This window comes from Cannabis sativa, chromosome 7 (assembly GCF_029168945.1).
Source record: "Cannabis sativa cultivar Pink pepper isolate KNU-18-1 chromosome 7, ASM2916894v1, whole genome shotgun sequence".
Classification (NCBI taxonomy): domain Eukaryota; kingdom Viridiplantae; phylum Streptophyta; class Magnoliopsida; order Rosales; family Cannabaceae; genus Cannabis; species Cannabis sativa.
The window spans coordinates 52008317-52020405 of NC_083607.1; the positions used below are offsets into that span (position 1 = coordinate 52008317).

Below are 12089 nucleotides of genomic sequence, written 5' to 3' on the forward strand. Positions count from 1 at the left end.
ATATTCTATTAATTAATAGGATATTCTATTAAAATTAAAATTAAAGTAGAACCACTTAAGAGCCTGCTCGAAAACCACTCAAGAGCCTCTTCGAAAACCCAACTACATTGGTCCCAGGCGTCAACTTTGAGCATCTCACAAGGCCATATCTGATTTTTTTTCTTTAATTCCTTGATATGGTTTTTGTTTATTGTTTATTCAATTGTTCTCTTTTTATTTATTTGTTTGATCTTTGGTGCATGTTTTTTTTGGTGATTTGGATCTAAAAATTAGTTGTTGTTCTGGTGTGTAGGTGGTTGGAAGAAGATGAAGAAGGTGAAGAAAAAAATTTGAAAATAGATTGAGGTAAATGTGGTTTCAAAATAGGTTGATTTTGTGTTAATTTTTGGTATGATTTGGATATGAAAAATATGTTAAGTTGTGGTGGTGGTAGTGGGTTTAGTTGGGGCTGGTGTGGTGGTTCCAATGAAGACTGGTGGTGGGTGTTTGGAGGTAGTGTTGAGAGAAAATGGGTGAAGATGGTTACAGTGAAAGAAAATGAAGAGAAAAAAAAATAAAAAATTTAATTTTTAAATGAGTTATTACATTCATATTTTTATTTATATTTAAATAATTAATGTTACGTTTACCACTACAAATATATCACATTGTATTTGTGGATATTGTAACATGTCTTACTTAGCACTTAAATTTTTTTTTTGAATGAAAGTATATAGAGCAAAACAAAATGTATGTTTGATAAATTTTGCCGTTAAAAAATTAATTTATAGAATTAAGTATCACAAATCATATAATTTAGTTGAAGTTAATATCCCAATTTATAATAATAAAAAATCTGGTCATCTTCTCGTATCTGTATCTGTATCCTACAATTTATGTATTTATGCCTTTTTAATAAATTTTGAATTAGATTATTTTACTCACCTATTTTAATAAAGAGCTTTTTTATTTTTGCACTTCAAAAGGGTTTTTTTTTTATATATTTTTACGGAATTCTACATAGAAATCCCTATTGCAACTAGTGCTGCAACCTAAATCGCAACAAAAAAATCATATAGAAACCTTATTCCAACTAGCGCTGTAACCTCTTTAGAAATCCAAACTGTAAATTTGAAAAAAAAAAAAAAAATTAAAAGAAAATTATATAGGGTAATTCCCCTTTTCAAGGAAACTCTAATGATTTTACATCTTTTCTCTATCACGTATTTTGAATGATTTTTTTCTTTTAGCAATCCAATTTCAATTAAAAATTATATTCAATTTCAATTTATATATAAAAAGTAATGTTTAGTTGCCTTAAGTGGAAATTTAGTTTAACAATCCAATTCCAGTGAAGAATTATATTGTACATACAAAACTTTAGAAGATGAAGTTGGAAAAAACATATAACTGTGCAACTACCGCAGAGCACTAAAAGAACTTCATTACTTACCAATTTTATTTCATGACAATTATCAGTTAATTATCCATTTCCGCAATCTGTAATATTTAAGACATCTCCCATATAAAAGATATCATAAATTTGGTATGAAAAAAAATGGGTAAATACTATATTTAGCATATAATTGTGCTTTAAATATACACATAAAAAGTAATTATTATTGATTATTATTAAATATGTTAATTAGAAAAAGTGTATTTAAGGGACCCATTATATAAAATAACAATATTATATAAAAAAGATATGTATTAATTGTGTATTAAATTTGACACAATAAATCTTTTGTACCAAATTTGGTATATTATACAAATTTAGTACACCATAAATATATATAGATATATATCTATCCCTGGCAGTTTGTGAGGAAAGGTCCACAATTATCTCACCCTTTACTTTATATAGCTTGTGTATCTGTAATCCTTACCAAAAATAAGAAAAAATTTATGTTTATATATAAACCTGTAAAATCATGAAACTATTAACTGTCCAATATTAAGGGGTTGGGTTGGCTTGTCCTCCACCTAATTATCATATAGAGATTATCAAAATGATTCCTCTAACTTTGATTTTTGTTCTTCTTAACATTTTTTATTCATCTTCATTGTTAGCAGGATCAACACCAGCAAATGAATCATATTACTTACCATTCCTTCAATGTATGCAAAATAGCACAAAAAGCATTAAGGTGAAGGACATAATCTATAACGAAGCCAACCCTTCCTACACCTCTGTTCTCCGAGCCTACATTAGAAACTCTCGTTTCAACACTTCCTCTACCTTAAAGCCTTCCCTCATCATCACCCCCGCCACCGAGTCCGACGTGGCCGCTGCCGTGTTATGCACCAAAGCCACTAGCCTCCGCCTCAAAACTCGAAGCGGCGGACATGACTATGCCGGCGTATCGTACACCTCTACCGTCCCATTTGTCATCCTTGACATGTTCCAGCTCCGATCAGTCACCGTGGATGTTGCTGATCAATCGGCTTGGGTTCAGGCCGGCGCTACGCTCGGTGAGCTTTACTACAACATTTGGAACAAAAGCAAGGTACTTGGCTTCCCGGCCGGAATATGCCCGACTGTTGGCGCAGGCGGACACATCAGTGGTGGAGGTTATGGTAATATGATTAGAAAATATGGCTTGGCTAGTGACTATGTCATTGATGCTAAAATAGTGGACGCCAAAGGTAACATTCTTGACAGAAAACAAATGGGGGAAGATCTTTTCTGGGCCATCCGAGGTGGTGGCGGAGCCAGTTTTGGTGTCATTTTGTCTTACAAGATCAAGCTCGTTCAGGTAATGTTTTGAATTTAAAATGAAGCATATTGCTAGCTTGTATTAAATTCAAATTAATTTCTTTACAGGTTCCGGAAACCGTGACTGTTTTCAACGCTGAAAGGACCTTAGAAAACAAGAATGATAGCATGACTGATTTCGTTGTCCAATGGCAAAAGGTTGCCCCAACCACAGATGAAGGCCTTTTCATGAGAATGCTCGTACAACCATCTACTTCTACTGTCACAAAAGGAGAGAAGACAATGAAAGTAACCATCGTTGCCCAATATCTCGGCAATGCTGACACACTCGTTTCTGTTATGGGAAAAGAGTTTCCACTGTTGGGATTGAAGAAGGAGGATTGTAAGGAATTGAGTTGGATCAATTCCGTTCTTTGGTGGCTTAAATTGAAAAACGACACTGCTACCCCCGAAGTTTTGCTGGATCGGAATGTTAACTCGGCGATTTTCGGCATAAGAAAGTCGGATTACGTTCAGAAAGAAATATCTGCAACTGTGTTGGAATCGATTTGGAAAAAGATGACTCCAGGCAAAGTAGGACTGGTTTTCAATCCTTATGGAGGAAAAATGAACAAGGTTCCTTCGACGGAGACTCCTTTTCCTCATCGAGCTGGGAATCTTTTTAAGGTTCAATACTCAGTAGGTTGGAAAGAAGACGAGGCTCAAGCCGAGAGCAAATATTTGGAAGAGATAAGGAGTCTTTATAGTTTTATGACTCCATATGTGTCCCAAAATCCAAGGTCTGCTTTCTTGAATTATAGGGACTTGGACATTGGTATCAATAACTTTGGTAAGAATAGCTATGAGGAAGGAAAGGTTTATGGAGTGAAATACTTTGGCAACAATTTTGATAGGCTGGTGAAGGTGAAGAGTGCAGTTGATCCAGAGAACTTCTTTAAGAGTGAACAGAGTATCCCTGTTCTAATTTCTCCTGCAAAAGCTTATAGAAAAACTTTACAATAGAGCATTATACTAGTTGGGGAACAAGATGAATACCATAACTTTTGCCCAATATTTAGCATATCTTATATACATGGGTGATTATTTACATATGTAACTTTTATGTTTGGCTATAAGAGCATTTCAATGCAAACATTAATAGTTGGCAAATATACATATCATTCTAAAAAATATACATATTTTTTTTTATTTTTTCTATCATTCAAATAAGATTTGTCAAATTTTCTTTAAAAAAATCTAAAAGTTGTCCACCATCATCTCACATTACATTAAGTTAATAATTTTTTAGATAAAAAAAAAAAATTCATACGACTATTGTCTTACAACCGCTATTGGAGATGCTCTAACATTGTTAATAGATAAAAATTTAATTTTTTAAATTAAATTGATAATAATTAATTATATACTAAAAATAAATAAATTTTTTAATTAAAATATTTAAAAATACCCTTTTAGCATAATATTTATAATTTTTTTTAATTTAAATTCTTAATATTATTTTATGAACTAACCCATTTAATTATAATATGTGCGATAATTTTTTTTTTATAAATTCAACGACAGTAATAAATAAGACGTACTAGAACATTACCTTATTATCTTTCATAGTTTTGTTTTTAGGGCTCATTTGGTATGTTGTAAAAGAGTCGTATTGTGTTAAGTAATAAGTAACACTATGTTTGGATAAAATATTATATTGTATTAATTATTATGACAATAAATTTTAATACAATTTATATTGAATTATTTAATACATAACAAATTATTTGTATTAACTTGTATTATGATTTTGTAAAATTTACCAATCTATATGTATTACCCTCTGGGGATATCAAATTTTGACAAGTATATCTATGTTATCAAGATGTAACGGGAATAGAGTAAAAGTCAGTATAGAACTTTCTTGAATAACTTTCTAGTAGGCTTAAAGGTAGTTTTTTTTTTTTTTTTTTTTTTTTTTAAAAAAAAGGCTTAAAAGTAATTTAGTCATTAGCTTTACTCGCAAAGTCTAGAAAATTTTAGATAGGTTATTATACTTCTCTAGAATAACTATTTCACCCAGAGTAATTACCATCTCAGATGTAAATTTCTAATATTGATTCAAATCTTGAAATTTGAGTACGTGCAGCCTAAAGGGCTAAAACACCATCCTTCTCAACATATAGGTCCTTTCTAAGATTTATTTGATTATCTTCTAATGTTCCTTTCTAAATAATATTCATACCGACTTACAGCTCTCACTCAACATCAGGTGTAATGACCGCTTAGTTTTATTATGACTAAAGTCGGAGCAACATTACACAAAGGAGCCCGTCCCAAGGCTTGGATGAGGTACGACAACTTAGTTGAGATCACACCACTAGATTCTTTAGTCCAGACCCATCTATCCTTACCCTGACCACTCGATTTACCATCGCTCAATATAAAATCAATTGTTTCCTTGTCAAAGAGATCATTAAGCTTCCGGATGTCCCAATTCCCGTCAGGTAAAAGTAAATCTTCCACAAGTTCAATCTCCCCCTGGGGATTGTGCATGGGCCTAGGGTAGAAATCTCTCCCATGGATAATATAAGGGTCGTTCCAAATGCTCGTATCCCTCATAACTATAAGCTTGCAAGCCCCTTTCTTCAAAATCTCTTTTGTACTCACCACATTCTTCCAAAACCAGGAGTCAAAATTCTTAACGCACAATCAAAGAACTGTCTACCCCGAAGGTATTTGGCTCTAAGCACATTATAGCACAACGACTGCTCATCATTGGGAAGATCCCAGCCCCATTTGGCTAAGAGGGCTTGGTTCATTTCTAAGGATTTTCTGAAACTAAGACAACCATGAGACTTGGGCAAGCACAGATGATCCCAGGCCTTTAGGCAGATTTCTCGATTACCTTGCTCATAGCCCCACCAAAAATCTCTTACCATCTCATCAATTCTAGAGGAGAGTTTTTTTGAGAGCTTTGTCGTCTACATCGTATAAACTAGCAAGGCAAACCCTACAGATTTGATCAAAGTGGCACGACCTGTCTTAGAAAGCGATTCTAGTTTCCACCCATGCAACTTATTTACCAGGTTATCCAGAATAAAATTGAAATCGACATCCTTTTGGCGAGATCTAAACAGCGGGAGTCCCTGATAATTTATATTACCCATCACACAGTTAAGCCCCAGAGCCTGTTTGATACCCCTTTTCATACCGTTGCTCATGTTACCGCTGAAGAAGATGGACGTTTTGAGCTTATTAATTCTTTGACCCGACCAATTGCAGAATTTCTCTAAACACTGCGACAACCCCTTAGCTTCGTCCAAATTTTCCCTTCCCACCAAAATCAGATCGTCTGCAAAGAAAAGGTGGGATAGTCTTGGGCCATCTCTGCTCAACTTGATACCTTTAATGGTTCCGCAACTCAAGGCATTCTCAAGAATACGGGAAAGAAGTTTTGCAGCACAGATAAAAATGTATGGAGAAAGGGGATCTCCTTGACGTATGCCACACTCAGGGAATAAACTACTAATCTTTCTACCATTAAGGAAAAGGTTGAAATATGTCGTAGTGAGGCACTGACAAACCCACTGGCAGAACTTCTCAGGGGCCCTGAAGCTGCAAAGAACATGGTTGATAAATGACCAGCTTAACTTGTCATATGCTTTAACCAGGTCAGTTTTAATTGCGAAAAAGCCTTCTCTCCCTTTTTTTTTTCTTGAAAGAGTGGATTATCTTCTGGATTAAGACATTATTATCCTGAATGCTCCTATCTGGAACAAAAGCAGCTTGGGTAGGGCAAATCAGTCTCGGGAGGATCACTCTAATTTTGTTCGCAATAATTTTGGAGATTACCTTATAGATAACATTGCACAGGGAGATTGGTCTAAATTGGGACACTTTCTTTGAGTTGGGAATTTTAGGAATAAAAGTCACTTTAGTAGCATTAAAACAACCGACTCTAATCAGCTTATACAATAAAAAAAAAAAAAAGAAAACTAATCTTTAAGAGAAATGCTAAAGGGAACCAATGGTGCCTAGCACCCTCTTATGTGTCAATATCGCTATTAGTCCAACTAAGTATCGGGTCTTATAGAGTTTAATATAATAGCTTTTAAGGAGTATCGCTAGCCAATCGCAACGCGACATATCAAGAAAGTACTAGGCACCACTGGTGTCTAATAGCAATGCTCAATCTTTAATAGTAACCCATGGCTAGTGATGTCTCTATCACAAGCAAACACAAATTTTTACATGATTCAACTATTACTCTCTCCTTTCCTTCAAATATATATATATATATATTAATCTTTTATTATTATTATTTTGTACCTTAGTGATAAAACACATTAATTAGTGACAAGTCAACAAAAAATTACGGATTAAAATATATATTGTACACTTGGTCTGCTTATTTTATAGTAAAAGGAGTGCTACTGTCAATTTCTTATTAATTACGATTTTTTAGTTAATATTCGTACCCAAAAACACATACTGGTATTATTTTTTTTAAAATTTTTTTTCATGACGGTGTTCGTTTTGCTTACAACATCATCCTTATAAATTTTTGAAAAATTTTAAATAGTTGATAGTGTCGAAAATAGATTTGAAGTTTTTTGAATTCACTTAGTAAATTTGAATATCAAGATATCTACTTTTAAGTATTGTAAACTATTCAGAATTTTTTAAAAATTTACAAGGATGATATTATAACTATAAATAATACCACTATAAAAAAAATTTAAAAGAACTATTTCAACATGAAATTTTCTATATGAAATTTGATGAAAAAATAATAAGAGATTATAGTTATCACTCTTATTTTAATATTTAATTTTTCTTTTTTCAAAGAAGCTGTTTAAGACATTTGATTTTGTTGTACATATTAGATATTTTGGTAATTATATATAGGGACCTCTCCTTTCAAAAATAAAAAAGAAAAAAGTGAGTGATCTCTCTATGATAAAATTATAACAGAACGCGTAATGGTCCAGGTTGGACCTGGTCAACTAAAGGTACGGTGCCCATTGTTTTGACTTTTGTGTAGTAAGACATGAACATCACGTTTAATATCCCTCATATCCTGCCTTATCTAGATAAGTAATAATCTTTTTCTTTTTTTTTTTTTCTAAAATGAGCGTGTATTAATAATAGGAGTTAGATCTCGTGGTGATTACAAAATAAATTAGTCGGAATAGAGGAGACAGGGATCCCTCCATACCGCTTAAAGGTAAATGCCGACCTAGCCATATTCTGTGCAGCGAAATTATAAGTTCTACTAATATTAGTCAAAATATAACTCACAAAAAGAGAAAAAGAACTTTTACAAAATGAGGCATAAATGACAAGCCTCCAGCAAGACTCCTTTCCGTTTAGCAAATTGACCACAACCTTAGAATTGCTCTCGTTCATGACTCAGTTAGTAATGTAGTTTTTGGATGTGCTATCCCAATGATTGACACCATGGATTCGACTATGGCTAAAGCCTTAGCTTAGTGGTGTTCTCAAGTGAAGATGCCCATTGAGAAAATTGAGACAAATTCTAAAAGTAGTTTATTGGTTAAATTCTTTCTATACAAATTTATCTACTCTTTTGGATGTTATCAACTGTATCAAAACTTTTTTATCTTATACCCTTGATGAAGCTGTCAATCATATTACTCGAGATGTAAATGTTAGAGCACACAATGTAGGAAAGATGCATTAAGGCTAGATAAACAAAAAGTTCAGTTTAGAAAGGTAACATTCCAAATTTTCAAGAACAGAGAGCTTAATGAATTCTCAATATATGTTACACATTTTCAATAAAAAAAAGAAAGAAAAAGAAAAAGAAATTAGGAAAAAAAAAAGAAAAATTATTTAACAAATAGTATAATTCAAGTAGTATTGCTATAAATATTTTTAATATAAAATATTAAGCTTTTAATATTAAATATGAAGTGATAACTTAATAAGCAAATGAAACATAGTTGCTAAAAACAATAAAGAAAAATGAAGCATAGTACAACCGAGTACGACCGCTTCTTGAACAGGTCAACCAGTTATTAAATTTGTTTATTTTATTGCAAAAAGAGTCAAGAGCTGTTTAGTTGATGCCTAATCGAAAGAGCACCCCAATAAAAACACTTTAAATTACACTAAAATTAAAATGTATTAGTAATGTATTTTTCTTCCTATTAGTATTAGTGTAATATAATCTTGAATCTTACTTATTTCAATATAGTTGCTATTATAAAAAATGACTAATTAGTAGTAATGTACTATCTCATAGTGATGTTGAGTATATTTAGTGTCAAGTAACAATATTTTTCTTTAAACGTAGCTATACATTATTTTTCATTATATTTGTTTTTTTTATTCTTGATCTTTTCTTTCTTTCTCATATTTTTTATTTAAATAACAAATATATAAAAATATAATATGTAAATACTATTTAAAAATTTAATGCAAGGAAAGAAAATAAAATTATCAAATATACTTTGAATAATTGAGTACCACTTGTTAGTAAATAATTAGTAGGATATAAGAACCCTTACAAAAAAAAAAAAAAAAAAAAACAATTAATAGGATGAGAACGAAACATTAATATGTAGTTATTACCATTATGAGTAAAAAAAATATAAATCAATTCAAGTTAATTTTTCTTCTTATTTGGTTTTTCTTTTCTCACTTTCATTCCGTGATGATGTTTAAGATGATGGCAGCACATGCATAATAATATTCTCTTATGGCACGTTTACTATACAGTATTCAGAATCGGAATAAATTAAAGGAGAAATGTAACGGAATAAATGAAAAATAATCGGAATCAATATTTGTAATATGTTGTTTACTAAATTTTTTTGGAAATGGAATGACAGTGATTTATCTTGTTTACTTTATTAGGAAACGTAATCGGAATGCTTAAATTGACTAAATTACCCTTTTGAGTTAAACTATATTATATGGTAGTTATTTTGTAAGACATATTTTAAAGGATAAAATTGTCATTATATATTTAATATTAAAAAATAAAATAAAAATAATTAAAATCCATTACCCTTAATGGCATTCCTTATAAAATTGGTGGGGGAAGTTCTCCCTTTCTTTTCTCCTTTATTTAATCAAGTTCTCCCTTTCTTAATTTTAATAATGTAAGTAAACAAATGTAAGGGAATGATTACCTTACTATTGATTCCCATTACTTATTAGTAAACATGCCATTAAAGCATTGTAAGAAAAGTAGGAAATGATTAGTGGATTACAATCGACAAGGAAGGTTCATTGAAAATTTTGAGTCAAAAACTTTGAACATAGAAAAGTTAATTAAGAAACCTATGTACTCAAAAGAAAAATAAAACCTAATAAACATAGATGCCCAATTGTCCTTTATATAAACCACTCCAATATAGAACCAAAAAAACATCACAAACTCCCAAAACTGACCAAAAAGGGCTAAAATGGGGAAACCAAGAATGCTTCAAATTCCTATCCTTTTGGTTCTTAGTGTCTTTGCCTTATCAACAGCCTCAGATTCTCTCTACACTACTTTCCTCAATTGTTTAGAGAATCATACACAACTCAGCGACCGAGTTTCCGACTCAGTTTACTCCCAATCCAACTCGTCCTACAACTCAGTTCTCCAAAACTACATTCGAAACGCCCTCTACAACACCTCCTCCACCAACAAACCCCTTCTCATTGTTACGGCCACGCACGTGTCGCACGTGCAAGCCACGGTGCTCTGTACCAAACAGATTGGCCTCCAACTCAAAACCCGAAGTGGTGGCCATGATTACGCCGGAAGATCTTACGTCTCCGACGAAAAGTTCGTCATTCTCGACATGTTTCAACTCCGATCGATCTCCGTCAACGTTGCCGACCAGACGGTCTTGGTTCAAGCAGGGGCCACACTCGGCGAACTCTACTACAGAGTCTGGGAGAAGAGTAAAGTCCTCGGTTTCCCTGCCGGAATATGCCCCACGGTCGGTGCCGGTGGCCACATCACCGGCGGTGGGTACGGGAACATGATAAGGAAGTATGGGTTGGCCGTTGATTACGTCCTAGACGCTCAGATAGTCAACGTTAATGGAGATATTCTTGACAGAAAATCAATGGGGGAAGACCTTTTCTGGGCCATTCGAGGAGGTGGGGCTGGGAGTTTCGGTGTCGTTTTGTCGTACACTTTGAAATTAGTTCCAGTTCCTGAAACCGTTACGGTTTTCAGAGTGGAGAAAATATTGGACCAAGGCCAGAACGTGACTGATGTCGTTTCTCAGTGGCAACAAGTGGCGCCCACGACAGACGACAACCTTTTCATGAGAATGTTGGTACAACCCATCAGTTCCAAAGTGAAGAAAGGTACTAAAACGATTAGAATTTCGATCATAACTGAGTATCTTGGAAATGCAAATGAATTGGTGTCGTTATTGGGTAAGGAGTTTCCTCTGTTGGGTTTAAAGAAGAAGGATTGTATGGAAATGAGTTGGATAGATTCTGTTCTTTGGTGGGCTAATTTTGATGTTGGAACCTCACCAAATGTGCTCCTCGATCGAAATCTTAACAAAGCTAGTTTTGGCCTGAGAAAATCTGATTATGTTCAGACTCCGATTTCTAAAGATGGGCTTGAATGGATATGGAAGAAGATGATCGAGTTAGGCAAAACTGGGTTTGTTTTCAATCCATATGGTGGGAAAATGAACGAATTCTCACCTTCTGAGACTCCTTTCCCACACAGAGCTGGGAACTTGTTTAAGATTCAGTACTCGGTGAATTGGAACGACCCTAGTGTAGAGTTACAGAAGAATTATACTACTGAGGTCAGGAGACTTTTCAGTTACATGACTCCATTTGTGTCCAAAAATCCCAGAAGTGCTTTCTTGAATTACAGGGACTTAGATATTGGTGTTAATAACTTTGTTAAAGACAGCTATGAACAAGGAAAGGTTTATGGAGTCAAGTACTTTGGTCAGAATTTTGATAGGTTGGTGAAGGTGAAGACTGCTGTCGATCCACAAAATTTCTTCAGGAGTGAACAAAGTATCCCAACTTTTCCAAGTAAGGATTAGGAAAATTATTTTACAAGTCACAGAACTTTGGTTATTGTAGTTTGTTACAAGATTAAAATAAATATATTGTCATTATTTTTGCTTGAGAAAGAGCATGTGGAACTATTTGGGTTTTAGTTACTGGCTTAGTGAAATATATATACCTCTTTTTTTACATCAGATCTCAAATGATTTACTTTCTTTGTTATTGTTATAGACTTGTAATAGAGATGTTATATACATAGAATTAGTAAACAATCTTTATTTATTTATCTTTTACAACTGCTATTATGACCATGCATGATTGACGGGTCTATATTTAGGGACCCACTGAGTAATTAGCGGCCATCCTCATTTCCATTAAAGATTTTAATTCAATCTCTGCTTAT

General features: G+C 33.1%; 2 protein-coding genes across 2 annotated transcripts; both read left to right on the forward strand.

The window, feature by feature from the left end:
- Nucleotides 1–1555: 1555 nt before the first annotated feature.
- Nucleotides 1556–3901, forward strand: LOC115696994 (berberine bridge enzyme-like 21). The gene is made up of 2 exons (XM_030623890.2): nucleotides 1556–2735; nucleotides 2804–3901. The coding sequence occupies exons 1-2, from the start codon at nucleotides 1989–1991 to the stop codon at nucleotides 3695–3697; spliced, it is 1641 nt and encodes a 546-aa protein (XP_030479750.1). The 5' UTR covers nucleotides 1556–1988; the 3' UTR covers nucleotides 3698–3901.
- A 6001-nt stretch (nucleotides 3902–9902) lies between these two features.
- LOC115697326 (berberine bridge enzyme-like 21) lies at nucleotides 9903–11875 on the forward strand. Its single transcript, XM_030624279.2, has one exon. It carries the CDS (start codon nucleotides 10114–10116, stop codon nucleotides 11719–11721), a length of 1608 nt encoding a protein of 535 aa, XP_030480139.1. The 5' UTR covers nucleotides 9903–10113; the 3' UTR covers nucleotides 11722–11875.
- The last annotated feature ends 214 nt before the right edge of the window (nucleotides 11876–12089 follow it).